The sequence below is a fragment of the Mandrillus leucophaeus genome, unplaced genomic scaffold, assembly GCF_000951045.1.
Source record: "Mandrillus leucophaeus isolate KB7577 unplaced genomic scaffold, Mleu.le_1.0 Scaffold70, whole genome shotgun sequence".
Classification (NCBI taxonomy): Eukaryota; Metazoa; Chordata; class Mammalia; order Primates; family Cercopithecidae; genus Mandrillus; species Mandrillus leucophaeus.
Genome location: NW_012107586.1, coordinates 3121290 through 3145027, shown reverse-complemented (window position 1 = coordinate 3145027; position 23738 = coordinate 3121290). Strand labels below are relative to the sequence as shown.

Below are 23738 nucleotides of genomic sequence, written 5' to 3'. Positions count from 1 at the left end.
TAAGATAGAAAGATTTTCTTTATTAATGACCCCAACCGTATTTCTTTAGATACAGGAGTTTTGAACTCAAATACTTAGGAGAAAACAAGTTAGGATTGCATTATCCTTCAACTCATTACCAGTAACATATTGCAAAGCGAAACAGCTTGGAAAAGAGGGTAGGAGAAAAGGGAAGTGAGGGAGGGAAGATAAAGAAAAGGAATTAAGTTGATCAAGTGGAATTCTTTTTTTTTTTTTTTTTTAAATTCTTGGGAACTATGAAGTCTTTGCAAGCACAGCTCGTTTCTGCAGATTATTTTCCAAACGTGTACAAAATGGAACCAAAACGGAGAATCCCTTAAGAACCTGAAGAGGTGCAACATTAAAAGCTACGATTATCCAGTAGCAAGTGTTCCAGACTTCAGTTGCCAGCCGCTTCCTCCTCTTATTCCCAAGATTAGCGGGATGAAAACGTCTTCCCCCTTCAAAAGGAGAGATAAGTGCGAAGGTCAGTTTCTGGCTGCCCTTTCCTCCCATCCCACACTCCTAGACTAGATGGGATCCCAAAGAAACACCAAATGAAAGGTGGAAAGGGCTAGATTCCTTAAGCAGAGGCACTGGAACCACAGGACATGGGCTAAAATCTGGCTTTCACAGAACGGTTTCACCAGCTCTTCCTTCCTATTGGATACTTCGGATGCCCAGGAATATCAGTGTTAAGCCCATAAGGACATTCAATGTACCAAGTTAGATAGAAGAATCACTTGTCCATAATTTCTGGATGGCCTAGATGTACCTGAATTTCTGACTAGGCTCAACCATTGTCTTAGTACTACCTCATTTGTCAGCTCCTCCTACACAGCATATACCTCTCAGGGTTCCCAGATAGCAGTTCCTTCATCTCTCACCATGAAGGCAGGTGGCTGGTTCAAAGCAATCCTCAGAACTTCCAAGGCTAAAGGTATTTCTGCTATCACGTGGTGACTCCTCCTCTGGCTTATACAACACCCGCCTGGTTCGAGGCTCCTGAATTGTGGTGTCCTGTTCCACCCAATACTTCTCCAGACGGGCTAGGTGGTCCTCAAGGACAGAGCCTCTAACTGGTACCTAACAGCATCTGGGAAAGCAGCCTGGAAGCTAGAGCTGAGAACTATGGGAAATCAGGGCAAAAACACGGGCTCTACATTTTCCCTGCCTTGGATGTATCACTCATTCCAAAATGAAGCTACACCTTATTATCCTTCTCTCCAAATGAAAAGCTCATGAGTGTTCAATTCTGGGCAGCCCATCGAGAGTTCCTGGCTTCTGCCCACAGCTGAGTCACTTAACTCCTACCCACCATTAGTAACATAATCTGGTTTTCAGGGTGGATGTAGCTGTTTGTCTCCTGCTTCTCCTTTCTGGGGCCCAACTCTGCCAAAGAGAAGCTGCAGCACAGAAGAAGGCAAAGTTGCTCTTTCTAAGTCCCAGAGAGGAGACTTATATACAGTCTGTTCATTTCAAGGATTCATCCTTTCCTGGGTCTCTCACCAGGACAGGAAGCTATCCCTGCCCGCTACACAACTGCACTCACTGGGCAGGGACTCCCAAGACTGCCTGCTGGCTGTGGAATCGGGCAGCAGCTGCCTGAAAGGCCTTCCTCCTGGATGCACAAGCAGCTACCAGTGCCAAAGGTGATGCCGGCAGCCCCGAGACTATTATGATGCCCAGCCTTCCAGTCCAGTTACCACAGGCTGCCAGGTTAGGCTTCCCTCTCACTGTACCTTGCTGCCAGTTTACCTCTTGGCCTCTACTCAACTGCCTGTCTACTGGGCCCTGAAAGCAGCATGAAATTCGCTGCCTCACACTCCAGGTCACCAAACAAGTACCTGATGAGAAAAGCACTCCTGCGTAGAGCAAGCAGGGAAAGGGGAAAATGCAGACACCAGGATGGAGACCAGGTTCTGGAGGAGCAGCAAGAGCACATCCTCTCACCTGCCCACCCACCTTGTTGGTTACTTTGCCCATTTAAGGATCTGCCCAAGAAGCTGCAGAAAAGAAACGATGCTGCTATTTCATTGCATGGCATTTGGACACTCTTCTCTGAACTGCTACAGAGACAGGCCTTTACCTAAAGAAGTTGGGGTGACTTAAACTGCTTTTTTTCTTTTTTTTTTGAGACCGAGTTTCGCTCTTGTTGCCCAGGCTGGAGTGCAATGGTGCAATCTCAGTCGCCGCAACCTCTGCCTCCTGGGTTCAAGCGATTCTCCTGCCTCAGCCTCCAGAGTAGCTGGGATTACAGGCATGCACCACCATGCCCAGCTAATTTTGTATTTTTAGTAGAGATGGGGTTTCTCCGTGTTGGTCAGGCTGGTCTCCAACTCCTGACCTCAGGTAATCCGCCCGCCTCGGCCTCCCAAAGTGCTGGGATTACAAGGGTGAGCCACCACACCCTGCCTTAAACTGCATTTTGAGGATGTCTGAAAACCCTCACCTACTGCTCAGGTCCTTGGATCTCTTTCTCATCCTTTCAAATGGCAGCAGAAACTAACTTGGTAGAAGAGCCCTCAAATGCAAGAGAGAGAGTGTAAAGCTCTAGGCATACCACACCCACTAAAACTTTGCCTCAAGAGTACTGAGTGCTGGGCCAGGTGCGGTGGCTGATGTCTGTTATTCCAACACTTTGGGAGGCTGAAGTGGGAGGATCACTTGAGTCCAGGAGTTCGAGACCAGCCTGGACAACATGGTGAAATCCTGTCTCCACAAAAATTAAAAAATTAGCCAGCTGTGATGGTGCACGCCTGTGGTCCCAGCTACTTGGGGGGCTGAGGTGGGAGGATTGCTTGAGCCCAGGAGGTTGAGCCTGCAGTGAGGCAAGATTGCACCACTGCACTCCAGGCTGGGGATCACAGAGTACTGGGCTAGGCGCGGTGGCTCACGCTTGTAATCCCAACACTTTGGGAAGCTGAAGTGGGCGGATCACGAGGTCAGGAGTTCAAGACCAGCCTGGCCAAAATGGTGAAACCCTGACTCTACTAAAAATACAAATAAATTAGCCAGGCTTAGTGGTGCAAGCCTGTAGTCCCAGCTGCTGTGGAGGCTGAGGCAAGAGAATTTGCTTGAATCCAGGAGGCAGAGGTTGTAGTAAGCTAAGATTGTGCCTCTGCACTCCAGCCTGTGCTCCAAGAGCGAAACTCCATCTCAAAAAACAAACAACAAAACAACAAAACAAACACCAACAGTACCGGGGTGCTGGCAAATACACTGGCTGTTAGGGAGGCTTATGATCTCAAGACTTTTAGTTCAACTGGTACAAAACACAGCAGATGGGAGGCCGAGGTGGGCGGATTGACTGAGATCACGAGTTTGAGACCAGCCCAGGCAACATGGTGAAACCCCATCTCCACTAAAATACAAAAAATTAGCTGGGCGTGGCGGCGTGCACCTGTAGTCCCAGCTACCTGGGAGGTGGAGGTTACAGTGAGCTGAGATTGCGCCACTACACTCCAGCCTGGGCGACAGAATGAGACTCTGTCTCCCCCAACTCCCCCCACCAAAAAAACAACAAACAAAACAAAAAAACAGCAGATGAACACTATTACCTTATCTTAAGGACAGGATTGCCTGAATTTCATCAGAAGAAGAACCAAGGTCTGGACTACACTACAGCCTGGGCGACAGAATGAGACTCTGTCTCCCCCAGCTCCCCCCACCAAACAAACAAACAAACAAACAAAACCAAAAAACAGCAGATGAACACTATTACTGTATCTTAAGGACAGGATTGCCTGAATTTCATCAGAAGAAGAACCAAGGTCTGGACTACACTCCAGCCTGGGTGACAGAATGAGACTCTGTCTCCCCCAACTACCCCCACCAAACAAACAAACGAACAAAACAAAAAAACAGCAGATGAACACCATTACTGTATCTTAAGGACAGGATTGCCTGAATTTCATCAGAAGAACCAAGGTCTGGCACCTTTCACAGAGACGGAACTCTCTAGGCTCTAGGCCATGCTCGCCTTTCCTGCATGCAGAGCCACACCCCTATTTAGGGCTCTCCTCAAAAAAAAAAAAAAAAAAATTTTTTTTTTTTTTTTGAGACGAAGTCTCACTGTTGCTCAGGCTGGCGTGCAGTGGCACAATCTCAGCTGATTGCAACCTCTGTCTCCTGGGCTCAAGCAATTCTCTGCCTCAGCCTCCTGAGTAGCTGGGATTACAGGCGCCTGCCACGACCGGCTAATTTTTTTTGTATTTTTAGTAAAGATGTGGTTTCACCATCTTGGCCAGGCTAGGCCTGAACTCCTGACCTCGTGATCCACCTGCCTCAGCCTCCCAAAGTGCTGGAATTACAGGCGTGAGCCACTGTGCCCATCAGGGCTCTCCTCAATTCTATCCTCGATAAAGAGAACTTTCCTCTGCATGCAAACTTCCCGCTGAGAGTGCACCAGGGAAAGAACGCTTAGTGGGCGGCGTCAGGACTATTTACCCAATTAAAGGTCCCTAAGCAACTTCTTCCATCTCTCCAGAAAGAACACCAGAAGCACAAGACTGACCTTGTAACTCAGGCCCAAAAACAACAGTCTCTTGGTAAACTTTATTTCCTAGCTGCCATTCTCAGAGTTCACAAAGATATGGAAACAAGGAAACCCATCTGGGCCTATACAGCACTGAAAACCTGGAATCCCACCTTTGTTTTATCTACTTAGCCCTGCTGGCCTCACATGTAGCCAGTGCCCAGACACATGGAGGACCAGGCCACCAGCACCCACTGCTTCCTTCTCAGTGACTCAGGAGAGGAAGGTGGTCCTGCTGGAGTGCTGCCTAACTTACGTGATTGTTTTCATTTCTTTTTTCTCAGCATCTGGGCGTGCGCGGTTCAGCACCTTGAGGAAGTCAGACGTTTTTGCCCGCATACGTGTGTGAATATAGGCCTGGGAACAAACATAACAGGTACTGAAGCACAGTCACGGTCTAGAAAGATAGCTTTGCTTTCATCAGAGGCGTTTGGGAACATACACCCTGGGACTGACCCAGGCCCTGCAGCAAAGCAGGAAGGTGAGCAATTCTGGAAACAAATATTCATCTCTGCTACGGGGAGGGGTGGGGGACAGTGGCTTGATGAAGAAAGACCATGGTTTCTTGAAGCCTCTAGAATTATCTACGTAAGAGTCAATATCCACAGCCTAGACTAACAGAATGACTTTTTGTCATGAGTTCTGGTGGAGGAAAAGACCCAGAGCATAGCGGCTGAGATGCTGGCACCCCCCTCACCTTAGAGCACTTGATGTGGTAGTGCAGGTAGTCCCGGAATGTGTGGATCAGGTTGATGGTGTTGTCTCGAGCGCTGGCATTGGTGTGACGAGGGAACAGCACTGAAGGTGGAAGACACAAGGCGTTAGGACCCAACACGAATGCCAAAGGGTGGGGAAGAACAACAGCCTAGTGAACTTCACTCCCTCTCTGCTGAAGTACCCTCCACTTGTGTCAGTATTACCAGGCTTTGTCAGGGTTTTTTCTTGACATGGAAGGATAAACAGCATGGCCAGGAAAGGTGTCAATGAGCGTGAATGGAGGAGCCCATGATGAAAAACAGGGCTTGACTCTAGGCCTTCATTCTAGTCCTGGATTCTGCAGCTGTGCATTTTGAAATCTATTCCCTGTCTGCCACACATGTACTAGCTCCTGCCTGTGCAGCTGGGCACACTCCAGGATCACACTCCAGGATTACACTAACTGGCTATAACAGTTTACCTTAAGGAATCAGGATTAGGAAATGCAGCTGCCTGTCTTAGGTCCTTGGTGCTGAAATAGAGTAAACCTTCCCAGAAAATAGATGCCAGAGAATTTCCCATATTCTCACTGTGAAAACAGACAATAAGGTATAAGGACCTGAACCCTCATGATAGGCCAGGCAAGAGGAGCTGCTCTGACTGGGCCTGACTGAAGTCCAACCCTGTGGCACCAGCCACCTAAAGACCTGTGTGAGGCCGGGGGCGGTGGCTCACGCCTGTAATCCCAGCACTTTGGGAGGCTGAGGTGGGTGGATCATCTGAGATCAGGAGTTCGAGACCAGCCTGGGCAACATGGTGAAACCCCATCTCTACTAAAAATATAAAAATTAGCCACATGTGATGGCATGTGCCTGTATAATCTCAGCTACTTGGGAGGCTATGACTCTAAGTCTGCCATAATTTTATATACCACAAGAGAAAAATGCTGCCAATTAAACTATGACATGCCATGAATTGTAAGACGCACCCCAGCTTCAAAGATAAAAACTTGAAAAAAATGGTATAGCTGGCTGGGCGCGGTGGCACATGCCTGTAATCCCAGCACTTTGGGAGACTGAAGTGGGTGGATCGCTTGAGGCCAGGAGTTGAGATCAGCCTGGCCAATAGGGAAACCCTGTTTTGTTTTGTTTTGTTTTTGAGACGGAGTATTGCTCTGTCGCACAGGCTGGAGTGCAGTGGCGTGATCTCGGCTCATTGCAAGCTCCGCCTCCCAGGTTCACGCCATTCTCCTGTCTCAGCCTCCCAAGTAGCTGGGACTACAGGTGCCTGCCACCACGCCTGGCTAAGTTTTTGTATTTTTAGTAGAGACGGGGTTTCACTGTGTTAGCCAGGATGGTCTCGATCTCCTGATCTCGTGATCTGCCCGCCTCGGCCTCCCAAAGTGCTGGGATTACTGGCGTGAGCCACCACACCCGGCCGGAAACCCCGTTTCTACTAAAAATACAAACATTAGCTGGGTGTGGTGGCATGCGCCTATAGTCCCAGCTACTCGGGAAGCTGAGGCACGAGAATTGTTTGAGCCTGGGAAGCGGAGGTTGCAGTGAGCCGAGATCACACCACTGCACTCCAGTCTGGGTGACAGAGAGAAAGAAAAAAGAAAAAAGTGTATTGTTTAGATTTAATGAAATTTGGTAAATCAACAGATTCATCACCAATAAACAGGCTCACCTTTACCACTGAGGTGAATTAAATTACATTTCACAAAGGAGACATTCCAGTGGCATCGGGTGCAGTGTGAATGAGCTGTTAATTCCAAACTGTAAGCTATCCTAATCAGCCAGTGCATGAGGCTGGAGCAACTGAAGGAAGACCTGAATTTACTCCATGGAAAAGTGGAGTAAGTGGACCATGGCTGGAGCTTGGGCCTAATAAGCAAAAAACCAAGAATTGCCAAATGACAGAGAACCACCATCTGGCTGCTTAGGTGGTTTCTCTTCCTAACTCCTTTTTCTGATAAGACAGGGTCTCACTCTGTCACCCAGGCTGGAGTGTAGTGGTGCCATCACAGCTCACTGCAGCCTCGACCTCCTGGGTTCAAGTGATCCTCCCACCTCAGCCTCTCAAGTAGCTATGACTATAGTCATGCAACATCATGTCTAGCTATCTTTTTTTTTTTTGAGACAGTCTCCCAGGCTGTAGCACAGCAGGACGATCTCAGCTTGCTGCAACCTCCACCTCCCAGGTTTACGCAATTCTCATGCCTCACCTGGTCAAGTAGCTGGGACTATAGGCACATGCCACCATGTCCAACTAATTTTTTTATTTTTAGTAGAGATGTGGTTCACCATGTTGGCCAGGTTGGTCTTGAACTCCCGACCTCAAGTGATCTGCTCGCCTTGGCCTCCCAAAGTGCTGCGATTACAGGCGTGAGCTGCTGTGCCTGGCCCCTGGCTTTTTGTAGAGATGAGGTTGCGCCATGCTATCCAGGCTGGTCCCAAACTCTTGGACTCAAGCGACACAACCACCTCGGGCTCCCAGAGTGCTGGGATTACAGGCATGAGCCACTGTGCCTGGCCTATCCTTAACTTTTTTTCTTTTTGAGACAAGGTCTCACTCTGTCATCCAGGCTGGAGTGCAATGGTGTGATCTTGGCTCACTGAAACCTCTGCCTCCTGGGTTCAAGGGATTCTTGTGCCTCAGCCTCCCGACTAGCTGGGATTACAGGCACATGCCACCACGCCCAGCTAATTTTTTTTTGTGTTTTTTTTTTTTTGGTAGAGACGGAGTTTCACCATGTTGGCCGGGGTGGTCTCGAACTCCTGACCTCAGGTGATCTGCCCACAGTGTTAGGATTATAGGCGTGAGACACTGTACCCAGACTCCTTAACTCTTTTTTTTTTTTTGGAGACTGAGTCTTGCTCTGTTGCCAGGATGGAGTGCAGTGGTGCGATCTCAGCTCACTGCAACCTCCGCCTCCCCGGTTCAAGCAATTCTCCTGTCTTAGCCTCCCAAGTAGCTGGGACTACAGGCGTGTGCCACCATGCCCAGCTAATTTTTTTTTTTGTATTTTAGTAGAGACAGAGTTTCACCATGTTGGCCAGGATGGTCTCGATCTCCTGACCTTGTGATTCGCCTGCCTTGGCTTCCCAAAGTGCTGGGATTACAGCCGTGAGCCACCATGCCTGGCCAAAACTGTACTTGTACTCCTTCAAGCTGGAATCAAACCAGTGACCTAAGGACATCTCCTACTGAGGAAGTAGCTACAGTCCTCCACTCCACCAGCTGAGCTACCGAAGGGACCTTAACTCTTGATATCAGAATTCAGTCTTATTTTTAAGATTTAAGAAAAACGGGGAAAAAAATAAAGGAAATGATTACTGTACAAAAATAGCATATGGCATGCTCTGTGATTAATACCCTGTGACATCCCTCCTTTAGTCACAGCAATGGCAACAGGAACAACTTGGTACGCCTGCTTTTGCCTACCTTAAAATGTTAACCAAGGTTCTGTGCAGATTTAGGTATTCTGTGTGAACTCATTAAAGCGGCATGCAAGCAGCAAGTGCACCCTGCTCACCAAAGGTGATGTAGCCAATGTTGTCACCCACAGCGGCGTCCGTGTCTTTCAGCTCCAGAGGAGGTTCCCTGTGGCTAAAGAGGACCTGTGGGGCTGTGTGGCTGGCTCTGCGTCCTTCTTTGAACTCCTGCCAAGACAAAGCAAAAGCAACCAGAAGAGAAGTGGGTGTAAGATGAGTGGCAACTCAAGCTATGGGGTTTGTTCTATGCGGTGTGACCTTTGTAGCCCTCCAGAGCAGCAGGAGGTTACAAATAAACTACACCAAGCCTGAAATATTACAAGTGCTAGCTGCTGCCACTGCACTTCAGATTCAAAAGGAAGAGACTTCAAAGTAATAAGCCAGATCTTCAAAACGTGATGAAAAGTAGTGATAATCCTTTTCCCTTGGACCAACATAGGTGATAAACTACCATACTTTCTCTAGGCTCTGGGACTTTGCATGAGTCTTTTTTCACTGAGGATCCTGTTGCTATTTAGAATTCATCAATAAAATCTTTAGAGCAAACTTAAGCTCTTCTTGGGGACAGAAGACAATGGAATGAAAGAAGCTGAGCTGTCTTGGTGCTCATAAAGGAAGCCCTTCCTTCTATGTTTCAATCTCCAAACCTGAAGCTTCTATAGTCCATGCATTCCTATGTAAATAGACAAGTAATACAAGACTTCCTTCTCTCAGCCATATCTGCAAGAACAGAAGTAGATTTTCTAGCAATGCCAGTAAAACTGGATGATCCAAATTCATCAAGCGGGCCTTCGACGATGATAGATAGCAGGAGGATGCAGCCAAGGACTCTCCAAGGTCTCTTGTTTTAGGAGTTCTGAAGGCATGGTTACAGTCATGTGGCCTGCAGTGCCCTTCTACTGCTGCTCCAATACCACCTCCTAACACCATCTCCAACAAACCCAGGCAGGTACTGCTCTCTTGCTGGAGCTGCCATGTCTTTTCTACAAACCTCTACTATGACATTTTACTATTCATTAATGCATCTGGCCCCCCTAACACATTATGAGTTCAAATCAAAGATCCTGCTTAATTTATCTTTGTAATTTATTCCTCTGTCCTTCAAAGAGGCTATGCAGCATATGCCTTGCTGAGAGAATGCAAGTGCTTCTATCCAAGCTGGTTTAGTATCATCACACTGTACAGGAATAGGCAAGGGCTGTTTTCAGTTGCAGGCAGGAAGAATACACACTGATGAGCAAACCCTCTCAGCAATTAGTGGCAAAGGAAAGATGATGGCTGAGGAGCCGCAATGCCTAGCCTGGGACCTCACCGATTTCACAAACTGCCTCTCATGCTAACACTACCAAGCTTTAAGTAGGAAAAGAAATGACCATAAGCTGGGTTAGATTAGTCCCCTTTTGAACAGATTTTCTGCCCGAAAGGAAAAATATCTGCAAAGGAAGGGAAGGAGTCAAGATTATCCCAAATGGAAATTTCTAGAGCAAAGCTTCTACAATCACCCTTCTCTAGAAAACATTTTTTATTCTACAAAGGGGTTAAGAAGCTTTTTAACTTCTACTGGTTTTACTTTTCAGTCTTAAGGAATTAAACAGAACAGATATGTAACTGCTGGCATTTTCTTGTGTTTATTAAGTATCTCTAAGGCTCCAATTCACAGGTACATGTGGTATTCACAATGAGATAGGGTATTTATAAACCAGTGGTGACTTATTAGCACTCATTAGTTTTGTATATGGAAAATAATATATTTAAGACTCGGTCAACAATCTGTTTCTGGTTTGGGCCTACTCTTTCTTTCTTTTTTGAGACAGGGTTTCACTCTATCACCCAGGCTGGAGAGCAGAGGCGCGATCCTGGCTCACTGCAACCTCCACCTCCCGGGTTCAAGCAATTTTCATGTCTCGGCCTCACGAGTAGCTGAGATTACAGGCGTGTGCCACCATCCCCGGCTAATTTTTGGCTGGACTATTCTTTAGATTATCTGACGTCTTTGCTTCTCCTCGGTTCTCTCTCCCAAATAAAACTTTAAAACAAACACACCCAAACAGTCCTCCATCTTCACTGGCATCTTTGTTACATGTAATTCAGCAATATTGTCTTTTTACTCTCCTGGCTAGGACGTCTTTTGAGCTTCAGACTATTTCTCTCTTCCAAACTACTATTTATCATAGGAAGTTCAGAATAAATTCAAATATATACAAGGAATTTAGCATACGATAAAGGTAGCATCTTAAATCAGGGGTGTAAACATGGAAATAATTGCTACTGGAACCACTGGATAGCCATTTAGAAAAAAAAAAAGATTATTCTTTCATACCATATACCAAGAGGAGGTCTCAACAAATAAAAAATCATGTATAAAATATGTAACTGTAAAAATACCCAGAAAATAACAGGTAAATTTCCTTATAACCTTGGAGTAGGGAAGGGTTTTCTACCCCTTTACTCAAAATCTGGAAGCCATAAAAGGCAAGAATGATTAATGTGATTATGCAAAAACAAACTTCCACATGGGGGAAAAAACCCCACAAACCAAGGTCCAATGACAAACGGGAGAAAATATTTCAACTCTTAATCACAGATGAAAGGCTACTCTCCCTAGTACATAAAGAAATTGAGAAGCTCAATAACCCCACAGAACAATGGGTAAAGGCATAAAGAGACACTTCGTAAGAAAATCAAATGGTCTACAATGTAAGAAAAGATGTTCTGACCTCATTCATAAGTGAACAGAGACATCACTTTTAACCTATCAGATTAGGAGAAACCCAAAAGCTGACAACATACTCTGGGAAAACAGACACTTCTATCCATCACTGGTGGATGATAAAATGCTACTACTCTGATGGAGAAGAGTTTGGCAATATCTACCAAAATTACTGAACTTGGACTCAGTGTTCCCAGTTCAGGAAAATATCCTACAGACACAACCACACATGCAAACAGGCAGAAACGGCCCTTAAAATAACGTCTTTACAACTGCCTAAGAGGCAGATGCTTGTGTCTTTGTCCCTGAACATACAGAAACCGGTGGTTTCCACTTAACTCTTCCTGGTTATTTAGTACTAACTTGGCTTTAAAAAATTATAATATGAAAAGAATTCTAGTCCACCATAAGCTAATCTCCAAAAGCATGATTACTGGTCCTACTGCTTTTCATGGAATAAGCGTTGAAATGATGGCTTCTATCAGACATTCTCCAGTACTCAGCTGATCAACGCCCATACCACTAACAGTAAGACATCCATGAGAGTGGAGGAATAAACTTCCTGTCTTTTTCTGAGAGGGGAAAAGCATCCCTCAGAGTCTGCTTGCCAAATGACAAAAGCAAGACTTGAATTCTGATCAGGCTGGATGTGAATGCTGGAAGGGAAAGGCCACAAAGGCTGGCAACTAGTAGACTAGTGACCATGAGGAACTTCAAACAGTGTTCCCAGGGTACAACTTTCTGTGCCAGGTGACCCTCATTCTTTTTCCTAGAAATTTACAATTCCAGGCCTAGGAAAAAGTTCTATTTATTTTTTGGGAAAATCCAGCAAAAGTCCAGTTTTTGATGGTCATTTCCAACAAATTACCTCAGCCTCTGCATTTGGAAAGGGTGGCAGGGCAGATGACTTCCTGAGTCTAGCACTGCACAAGGCCAGTTACTATCTAGAGATCCTGTTAGTGTCAAAATGCAGAAGAGGCTTTGTCTTCCCTTTTAGGTAAGCGACCTACCACAGGTACCCTGAAGGAGGCATTTAAATTCATATGCCAAAAAATAATACACAAAATTCTCCTAAGGAACAAATCTCCAGTACACTCTCCAAGATAAGATCTGTTTAAAGTATAGAAATAAGTTGTTTCCTGGAATAAAATGGAGTAAGATTGGTAAAAAACCAGCCAAATCTAAATACATACTTCAGAGCTTTAAAAGTTAGTGACTCTGGATTTAGCCCAATTTCTGAGGTACTGCATTTAATTCCCCTGTCAATTTTGCATAAAAACACATGAAATGCCTATCTAGAGGCTTATTTTAGGACCCAAGAGATATGTGTATGTTTTTATATTCTTTCATCAAGTTCAGCACTAGCAAATGCTGAAGTGTCAATATTCCAATTTTTCCCCAAACTAGAGTTTCTGATTAATTAGCCAAAACACAAAACCCACTAGGGATGGAGCAATTGAGAATATCACTTTTGAAGATTTCCCTAGCCACTTAGAAGGCTACGCAAGGTATCTTTACTGTTTAAGCACAGTTGTCTTTCTATTTGGCAAAAGAGATTCTGCTTCAGAATTTAAAAATCTTTACCACCCTGCCAAGGAACAGAATGAAGGTAGTAACGTTTTAAAAAAATTTTACCATTGTACTCGATTTTGAATGCTGAGCCATCTCAGAAGAAACCAGCCTGAATGTCACTTGACCAATGAACTCTCATGTCCATTCTAGAGCCAGCAACTAACTGGCCAGCAGATTGGTACACAATGACCTGAATACAACTACACCAAAAATCCAATTACAAAATGCCCTGCTCACTCTCATGACTCTTTTTTTTTGGAGATGGAGTTTCGCTCTTTTTCCCCAGGCTGGAGTGCAATGGCACGATCTTGGCTCACTGCAACCTCTGCTTCCTGGGTTCAAGTGATTCTCCTGCCTCAGCCTTCCAAGTAGCTGGGATTACAGGTGCCTGCCACCATGCCTGGCTAATTTTTTGTACTTTTTTAGTAGAGATGGGGTTTCACTATGTTGGCCAGGATGATCTCGATCTCTTGACCTTGTGATCTGCCCACCTTGGCCTCCCACAGTGCTGGGATTACAGGTGTGAGCCACCGCGCCTGGCCTCTCATGACTCTTCTTAAGATGAACTTCCTGTGAGGGAAGTACTATATGTTGACCCATCACCCAAACTCAGGCTCAGTCTGTCAGTTCAACAACTCTACCTGTTCGTACATTATCTACTACCAAAGAATTGGCTACAGAGCCCATTCTGAAAAGATCTTAGGACCAAACCAAAAGCAGAACTTACTAGAAATCTGAGGAAACACAAGAGGTTAGGGTTAGGAAACCTGACAAAGTTTTAGGTCAAAGACCCCACAGTAGGAAGGATACATAATATTCATTCATAGTTAGTATGCTTAATTCTCAACTCACCCTTTAGTTTTGTCCTGCAAAACTAGAACCACTGAGAAAAAAAAGATTAGGCTGGGCGCAGGGGCTCATGCCTGTAATCCCAGCACTTTGGGAGGCTGAGGCGGGCGGATCACAAGGTCAGGAGATCGACACCATCCTGGCCAACATGGTGAAACCCCATGTCTACTAAAAGTACAAAAATTAGCTGGGTGTGGTGGTGGGCGCCTGTAATCCCAGCTACTTGGGAGGCTGAAGCAGGAGAATCGCTTGAACCCGGGAAGCGAAGGTTGCAGTGAGCTGAAATCATGCCACTGCACTCCAGCCTGGTAACAGAGCAAGACTCCATCTCAAAACAACAACAACAGCAACAAAAAACATTCACTGAGTTTTGTGGGAGTTGTCTATTAAATCTTCAACAAATTCTAACGTCAAGGCTGGGCGCGGTAGCTCACACCTGTAATCCCAGCACTTTGGGAGACTGAGATGGGCATCACCTGAGGTTGGCAGTTGGAGACCAGCCTGACCAACATGGAGAAACCCCGTCTCTACTAAAAATACAAAATTAGGCGGGCGTGGTGGCACATGCTTATAATCCCAGCTACTCGGCAGGTTGAGGCAGGACAATTGCTTGAACCCGGGAGGCGGAGGTTGCAGTGAGCCGAGATCGCGCCATTGCACTCCAGCCTGGGCAACAAGAGCGAAACTCCGTCTCAGGAAAAAAAAAAAATCCTAACATCAATAGAGCTGCTAGATCTCTTTCCTATGCTCATGGTATGTTTGGGTGCAAAGGTGTAAGTCGCCATGCATGGTTTTCCCCCAAGATGTCTGCTCCATACCTGCATGAACACCTTTCCAATGACCACATCGTCGTCATCCTTAAAAACTGTGCTGAAGACTACTGTGACTCTGTCCTTTTTAGACTCAACATACCTGAGGGGAACAAAACCCATGAGGATAAGTACAGAATCAGAATGGGGTTTTGTCAATAACTTGATCTACAAGTGCATCAGAAGGCTAAAGTCACAAATCTCTTAAATCATAATATAAAGGTGTGCCAAATGAAACGATATTTATGGTCAACAAAGTCAGTGCACAAAATGAATGCCCTAAGAGAGGCAGCAGATGGAAGTTATCAGAAGTAGATTTTATTGACTTGTAAATATACCATGGAGCCGATGGTCACCTTGCCTGCTGATTATCCAGGTTATACTCTTAAACATGACTCAGAACAGTGGTGCCTCAAAAGAAAGCACTGGATTCTCTTTCCACCTTCTGTCAGCTCTCAGTATCTGGAGAGTAGGAGGAGTGGCTGATTTTTGCCCTATCATCTACTTCCTGGCTTAATAAATTTTATGAGAAAAACATTTTCACACAATACAGCTTAAGGTCTGACCAAGCCATATTTCTTTCAGTAAGTGCCATGGTGGTGTGACAGTCATATCCAGGCTTCAGGACTAAATTCTGTACTCACATGGTCTCATCATCTCTATAATGGATAACTGCCCTGTTCTCTCCTTCCTTGCCCTCTTCTTGGAACTGGAAGTATTTTTCAAAGACAGAGGCAAAACAATTTCGCTTCAACATGCCAGCTTGATGCACAATGGAATCCTTGGATGCCGGAAGATTTTCAAGGTCGTATAGCAAAGAGACATTGTATCCTGGAGGGAGGAAAAAAACCAAAAAACAACCCAGCAGCTACATTTAAAAAACAAAACAAAACAAAAAGCAGCATACTATCTCTTAACAAGTGAACAGAGGCTAGAGGCAATTAAAAAAATTTTTTTTCAGGTTCTATTGACATTTTACTTTGTCTCATTATCTGTACTTTTAACCTCGGTAGAATATAGTCTATTTTCATCTACCTCACAGGGAAAAATGAGGTGAAATAAAATCTTTTTATAAGATTCTTGTAAATATATATAATTAATGTTAATCAAAAATTTGAATCAGTATCAAAGATGACTAATTACAAATATGTAATGAGAGAAAGTCAGAACCTGGGAACTCTGATTGGAAATGTACTCTTCCAGACACAGTTGTAAAGGAGCCACACATCTTTCTCTGATAGTTTAATGTGCCAAGTATCAATATGGCCAGCAGATGGGTAGCTTTGTGATAATACGACAGACCCTTCTACATGCTACTGCAAACTATGAGGAGGCAGGGTCGAAAAACCAACTATCTGTTCATGTATACACCTCTTCAATAGCTTTTATTGGTATACATTGTAAAATTTTCAGTATTTTTTATAACATTTTACTTCATTTGATCTCCATAACCATGCTTTGAAGTCTGCAGGCTAGATAAGGTTACTGTTTTACAGAGGAAAAAGGAGATTCAAAGAAATGACATGAATTGCCAAATACAGCATGACACATAAGTGTAGGGCCTCTATTTTGAGTTGAACAGAACTGGGTCCAAATCCTGGCCTTGTCATCTTGTAACCTTAAAAACACTTCTGGGTGTGGTGGCTCATGCCTGTAATCCCAGCACTTTGGGAGGCTGAGGTGGGCAGATCACTTGAGGTCAGGAATTTGAGACCATCCTGGCCAACATGGCGAAACCCTGTCTCTACTAAAAACAAAAAACTAGCCAGGTGTGGTGGTGGGCACCTGTAATCCTAGCTACTCGGGAGGCTGAGGCAGGAGAATCACTTGAACCCACAAGGTGGAGATTGCAGTGAGCTGAGATCGCGCCACTGCACAACAGAGTGAGACTCCGTCTCCAGAAAAAAAAAAAAAAAATCGCCTGTCAATTCCCTCGTCGGTTAAAAAAAAAAGCGGGGGAGGTAGGGTGGCCTGGGCACAGTGGCTCACACCTGTATTCCCAGCACTCTAGGAGGCCAAGATGGGCGGATCACCTGAGGTCAGGAGTTTGAGACCAGCCTGGCCAATATGGCAAAACCCCGTCTCTACTAAAAATACAAAATTAGCTGGGTGCAGTGGTGCATGCCTGTGGTCCCAGGTACTCTGGAGGCTGAGGCAGGAGAATTGCTTGAACCTGGGAGGTGGAGGTTGTTGTAATGAGCTGAGATCATGACACTGCACTCCAGCCTGGGAGACTAGTGAAATTCTGTCTCAAAAAACAAAACAAACAAACAAAAAGGAGGGGGGGCGGGAGGGGGTGTGGAGATAGGGGAGACTGTTGTGAGCATTAAAAGAATGTACAGTACTTAAAGTGTGTGGAACATGACAGGTCATCAATTTGGGTGCAGAATACGGACTGAAACCGTTGGGTGACCTGCCTCTTTACAGCATGTCCACTATGAATTCCCAGAAGCCGGGCTGGAACACTTGATTATAGAATCAAATGATTAATAAGTGTAAAAAAGGTTTAGAGATGTTTTTCCAAGAATATTTGTATATATCACTGAGGATCATTTTATATTCTAGGCAACTGACGGGAATAACTTCACCAGAACTGTACGGATTTCACACTTCTAAGTATCTGAAACCTCATTACTATTTCATTTTTTCCCAAAAGCATTCTTGAGATCTTTTTTTTTTTTTTTTTTTTTTTTGAGACGGAGTTTTGCTCTTGTTGCCCAGGCTGGAGTGCAATGGCCTGATCTCTGCTCACCACAACATCCACCTCCCAGGTTCAAGCGATTCTCCTGCCTCAGCCTCCTGAGTAGCTGGGATTACAGGCACGCGCCACCACGCCTGGCTAATTTTGTATTTTTAGTAGAGATGGGGTTTCTCCATGTTGGTCAGGCTGGTCTCAAACTCCTGAATGCAGGTGATCCGCCTGCCCCGGCCTCCGGCAGTGCTGGGATTACAGGCGTGAGCCACGGTGACCGGCTGAGCTCTGTATTTTTTGTTGAACATAGGCTATTTGGGAGGATGGGCTAAATCTTTGCAACAGATAATACTTAGCACATTTTTGGCACTCCAGTATTAAATAATATCAATCATCATTCCATTTTGGGTACTTGAAAAGCAGATAAGCACACAGATTACAAGGTTAGATTAAAAAAGAAAATACTTAGAACTGAGGTTTGCTAGTTTTAGGAAGCCAAACAAAAGTAAATAAAACTATAGCTAAGGTAAAGTCTGTCTTTAAGTAAGGCTTCTAACATGATGAACAGAATATACTGAGGATGAAGGGAAGTAAAAATCTAGTATGACTTGCTGAGTTTTCCAAACGTGCCTAGAAAAACCCATTAAAAAAGAGGAGGGGAGACACTACTTTTTTTTTTTTTTTTTTTTTTTGAGACTGAATCTTGCTCTGTCGCCTAGGCTGGAGGGCAGTGGCACAATCTCGGCTCACAGCAACCTCTGCCTCCTTGGTTCAAGCGATTCTCGTGCCTCAGCCACCCGACTACCTGGGATTACAGGTGGCTGCCACCATGCCTAACTAATTTCTGTATTTTTTGTCGAGACAGGGGTCTCATTTTGTCGCCCAGGCTGGTCCTGAATGCCTGGGCTCAAGCAATTCACCCACCTTGGCCTCCGGAAGTGCTGGGATTAAAGGTGTGAGCCACTGTACTTGGTTGAGACACTACTTTCACACACTTTTACATTTTACACTTGTATGAAGATAGGGTCTGCAATCTGGCAATGTCTATGATTTAGTGGGAGGTAGGAGGAGCCTCAGGCACGGAAACATAAACTTTCCATGTCAGGATATTGGCTGTGACAAGCATGCCCAAGACTTTGGACACGACTTTTCTGTTCTAGATCTGTTTGTTTCTTTCTTTAATACCTTGATTCCGCCAAAAGCCTACAGTGTTATCTTGGCTTTTATTTCTGTGACACATTCATCCCGCCAATTTGGAGATTTAAAAAAAAAAAAAAAAAAAAAAAGGTGCTGGGTATGGTGGCTCATGCCTGTAATCCCAACTCTCTGGGAGGCGGAGGCTGAGGTGGGTGGATTGCTTGAGGCTAGGAGTTTCAGACCTCCTTACTCTGTTTTGGCAGTCTGCGCAGCAGACAGTGAGACCCTGTTTCTACAAAATAATAAAAAAATTAGTTAGGTATGGTGGCATGTGCCTGTAGTTTCCAGCTACTGGAGAGGCTAAAGCAGGAGGATTGCTTGAGCACAAGATTTGGAGGAGGCTGCAGTGAGCTGTAACTGTACCACTGCATTCCAGCCTGGGCAACAGAATCACACTGTCTGAAAAAATAGGTGAGGTGATAAAATAAGCTAGCACAAGTAACTGCTGTTAAGAGTGACAGAGAACTTCCTTCTTAGAAGACTTTTCTAATCAAGGTACCAGAGTTGTAATAGTTGAATAAAAAATATTATGTTCCAATGGTCTTACTAGCTGGTTCTCACTTTGGGGTCCCGCTAAATGCCTCAGAATTTGAGACATGCCACTGAATCACAGGGTAAAAAGGCTGTCCAGTTTTTCCACTTTAAACCACCTTTACAGCAGTATAACATAGCTGTTCTATTCAAGGATGACACGGTACCTTTCAATTCCTCTGGCCATGAATGCTGAGACCACCTATTAGAAGACTGGATTAAGAAAGGGTCTGATTTTTATTACTTGAAATCACAATAGTGTGGTGAATATTCCTCTTCCTTCTCCAAATATGTAGTGTGCAGAAAAAGGTTACTAAGGGCTGAGGGTGGGAATCAATGTTTGCTCATCCTTTTCAAAGGCATTTTAATCACCATGAACAAACAAATGTGGCCCTCTGGCTGAAAGATTACGAGTCATGTGGACCCATCAAGTAAATGTTAAAAATGTCATACATCAATTTTGTACCCCTACTGTATTCCATACTGGACAAAGCAAAGCCTCTTAAAAGCTATTTTTATGGAGGGAGTTGAATTAGGAATGGGCTCATGAAGAAATATTTGTAATAATATTTAAATGAAATCCTTTGGGTAAGAAAAGCATAATATAAAAAGGACACCTCTCTTCCCATGCCATTCCATAATTGCTCACACGACTACATACCTGATTCTGGATTTACCAAGAAACTCCCGTACACCCTCTTTAATAACTAGAAAATAAAAACAAAACAAAACCAAATATGTTAATCCAAAGGCCACGATAATTTCATTATTTTTAAAGTATTGTACTTGTCAAGCTCTTCCTAAGTTGGCATCCTTCCTAACTTTCATTTGGTGGACGGGAAAGTAGAGACAGAGGGCAAGTGGATTTAGTCACCAACAAGTCACAGAACTGAGAGGAGAATCTCTTTTTGCCCAGGCTGGAGTGCAATGGCGCGATCTCAGCTCACCACAGTCTCCGCCTCCCACGTTCATGTGATTCTCCTGCCTCAACCTCCCAAGTAGCTAGAATTATAGGCATGCACCACCATGCCCGGCTAATTTTTTTTTGTATTTTTAGTTGAGATAGGGTTTCTTCATGTTGGTCAGGCTGGTCTTGAACTCCTGACCTCAGATGATCCACCCACCTCATTCTCCCAAAGTGCTGGGATTACAGGAACGAGCCACTGCGCCCGGCTGAGAATCTTTAATCAAAGTTCATCCTTCACTTTTTTAGGACTTGACTACATCCTTAATATGTTCTCTGTTCCCCAGATCCTACATTGTACTTAATCACATTTGGTTTTCAAGAGAGCAAAAGGAGGCCAAATGTCAAGTGAGAGAACAGATTGTTAGTTATCAACCTAAGCACAGGCTGAGCCACTAACTCAGGCGAATAAAGAGAAAAAACCAGGACTCTTGGGAACTGATCTGTTTGTCTGCTGATCTTGTATGCTTTAAAATTACTCAGTGCATAGACAGCTTTTAAGGCAAAGGGCAGTGAATGAAATCTTAGCTAGTTATTAATACTGGTGTCCAGAAGGCTGTACACTCTACATGTCTTCTCCCCCAAACCAGAACCTACTGCTGGCTACTTTCCAGGTTTTTGAATCAAATGACAAGAACAATAAAAAACCCCAAAAAACCAAGAACCCCTTTTATACCTTCTGCTATGGTTTGAACGTCCTTTCGAAAACTCATGTTAAAATTTATGTTTTTTTTTTTTTTGAGACACAGTCTTACTCTGTTGTCCAGGCTGGAGTGCAGTGGTACAATCTCAGCTCGCTGCAATCTCTACCTCCTGGGTTCAAGTGATTCTCCTGCCTTAGCCTCCCAAGTAGCTGGGACTACAGGCGTGCACCACCGTGCCTGGCTAATTTTTCCACGCCCGGCCAAAATTTATGATGATGATTCTTTTTTGGAAGCAGGGTCTCACTCTGTAGTCCAGGCTACAGTGCATTGATACAATAGCTCACTGCAGCCTTGAACTTCTGGGCTCAAGTGACCTTTCTACCTTGGACTCCCCAGGTATTGGGATTACAGGAGTGAACCACCATGCCTGGCCACATGTTGAAATTTAATTGCCACTGTGACGGTAATTAGGTGATTAGGCCATGTGGGGCTCTGCCCTCATGAATGGATTAATGTTGTTACAGGGGAAGTTGGTTTGTTATCACAAGAAGGGTTGTTAAAAAAGTGAGTCTGGGTCGGGTGTGGTGGCTCACGCCTGTAATCCCAGCACTTTGGGAGGCTGAGGTGGGAGGATCACAAGGTCAGGAGATCGAGACCATCCTGGCGAACACAGTGAAACCCCGTGTCTACCAAAAATACAAAAACAAAAAAAATTAGCCGGGCATGGTGGCGGGTGCCTGTAGTCCCAGCTATTCAGGAGGCTGAGGTGGGAGAATGTGTGAACCCGGGAGGCGGAGCTTGCAATGAGGCGAGATAGCACCACTGTACTCCAGCTTGGGTATGCTCCAGCCTGGGAGACAGAGCGAGACTCTGTCTCCAAAGGGAAAAAAAAAAAGTGAGTCTGGCCCTCTCTTGCCCTTCTGCCTTTGCTATAGGATGATGGGAAAGGGCACGAAGGCCCTTGCCAGATGCTGGTGCCATGCTCTTGGACCTCCCAGTCCCCAGAACGTGAGTCAAATAAACATATTTTCTTCATAAATTATTCAGTCTGTGGTATTGTTATAGCAACAAAAACCAGACTGAGACTCCCTATTTTTTTCTCTGTCACTGTGACTGCTTCACCTGGTGGAAACTGCTTCCAGAATGACGTGGCTTAAGAAACAAACATTTTATTTTACTTCAATTTAGTTTTTTTGAGACCGAGTCTCACTCTGTCGCCCAGGTGGAAGTGCAGTGGCGCAATCTCGGCTCACTGCAACCTCCACCTCCTGGGTTCAGGCAATTCTTCTGCCCCAGCGTCCCTAGTAGCTGGGATTACAGGCATCCGCCACCACACTCAGCTAATTTTTATATTTTTTAGTAGAGATGGGGTTTCACCATGTTGCCCAGGCTGGTCTCAAACTCCTGACCTCAAGCAACCCACTTGTCTTGGCCTTCCAAAGTGCTGGGATTATAGGCGTGAGCCACTGTGCCCTGCCTACTGATTTATTTATATACAAAGACAGGGTCGCACTACGTTGCCCAGGCTGGGCTTGAACTCTTGGCCTCAAGCGATGCTCCTGCCTCGGCCTCCAAAAGTGCTGAGATTACAGGCATGAGGCTCCGTGCCTGGCTGAACAATAATTTCTTAATATTCCACATATTTATTTAACCATTTTCCTATAGCTGGAAGAAACTTTCAATGGGCAAGATTACTTTTTTTTATACAAGGGCAAAAGATAAATAATGCCACATGTAGTTCCTATTTGGTGAACACACAGCCACCGTGAGGTATCTCTTTTACTGAAGAGGAACTGAGAGGAGGGGCTCAAGGTCACAAGAGTTTGTTGGTAGCAGAGAGACTTGACCTTCAGGCGTCTGATATACCACTTCTTTTAAAAACGTAACATGCATATCCCAAGAATTTGAAACAGCATGCTACCTCTGAGCTACAATTCTGTGTTGCACATACTATTGGTATTTTGAGGAAGGGGAAGTCAGATGTGGCAGGGATTTAGTTTAAATCCCTAAGCCCCTAAGATTTAGTTTAATTTCAAGCTTACTGAGTTAATATTCTGAGATCTAAGAGGTACTGAGAGCCAAATTTATATCACGTTCAACTGCTTTGCTCCCTCCCCTTGGTAAAACGAGCCAACACTTCCTTGTTACTTCACTTGCACTTTTAACCATGATTCACTTTTCAGTTTGTACCCCCTCTCCCAATATGACACCAGGAGATGGGTGGAGGCAACCTATCACTCATCACCATTACCTTCCCACTTCAGCAGCAGAGGCATTCTGCCTTTAAAAATGGCCTGTGACAAATAAGCTTCCTGTGGTTATCATGGGTTGGTCACTGTTTAACCAACCCAGGGAGCCATTTACTGTGCACTCTGCTCCAACACTATGAATGTTACTTACTCCACCCACTTGAGTGGGTGGGGTTGGTTCTTTGACCCTTGTGGTGGCTAGAAGAATAGCAATGTGTTCTGGAGCTCCATTGTAAGAAAAGCACAGAATGGAAAGGAGATATAAGAAATCTAGCTTAACTCTTTCTTTTCAGGATTATTATTATTGCATTTAGATCTTTTCCCTTTTTTGAGATGGAATCTCACTATGTTGTCCAGGCTGGACTTGAGCTCCTGGGCTCCAGAGATCCTCCCCACTTGAACCCCCAAGTAGTTGGCACTACAGGTGCATGCCACTGCGCAGGCTCGCACCTAGTGAAGACTGTCTAGGGGAGAATGATTACACAATTTAAAAAACGTCTGTTCAAATACTGTGACACTTCTTTTCAGGTAGTTATAGCTAATTCAAAGCAGGGCTGCACCTGGACATGGTGGCTCACATCTATAATACCAGCACTTTGGGAGGCCCAGGAAGGAGGACTGCTTGAGCCCAGGAGTTTGAGACTAGCCTGGGCAACATAGTGAAACCTCCTGTCTATAAAACAAAACAAAACAAAAAATAAGCCAGGTGTGGTGGCACGTGCCTGTAGTCCCAGCCACTCAGGAGGCTGAGGTGAGAGGACTGCTTGAGCCTGCGAAGTTGAGGGTGCAGT

The 23738-nt window shown here is 44.9% G+C and overlaps 1 protein-coding gene across 2 annotated transcripts in view; it reads right to left on the bottom strand.

Annotated features, from left to right (window-relative positions):
- Window positions 1-23738, bottom strand: part of ARPC2 (actin related protein 2/3 complex, subunit 2, 34kDa) — a 45774-nt gene continuing 22036 nt past the window's right edge. Inside the window, exons 5-12 of one of the 2 annotated variants that reach the window (XM_011964577.1) lie at window positions 19752-19797; window positions 15315-15501; window positions 14680-14773; window positions 8772-8898; window positions 5235-5335; window positions 4794-4894; window positions 1319-1406; window positions 1-461 (exon numbers count right to left, since the gene is read on the bottom strand). In XM_011964577.1, the coding sequence (XP_011819967.1) occupies window positions 375-461; window positions 1319-1406; window positions 4794-4894; window positions 5235-5335; window positions 8772-8898; window positions 14680-14773; window positions 15315-15501; window positions 19752-19797 (831 nt within the window). In that variant the 3' untranslated portion in view covers window positions 1-374. The remainder of the gene's footprint in view (window positions 462-1318; window positions 1407-4793; window positions 4895-5234; window positions 5336-8771; window positions 8899-14679; window positions 14774-15314; window positions 15502-19751; window positions 19798-23738) is intronic. The other variant, XM_011964578.1, reaches the window with a different exon arrangement.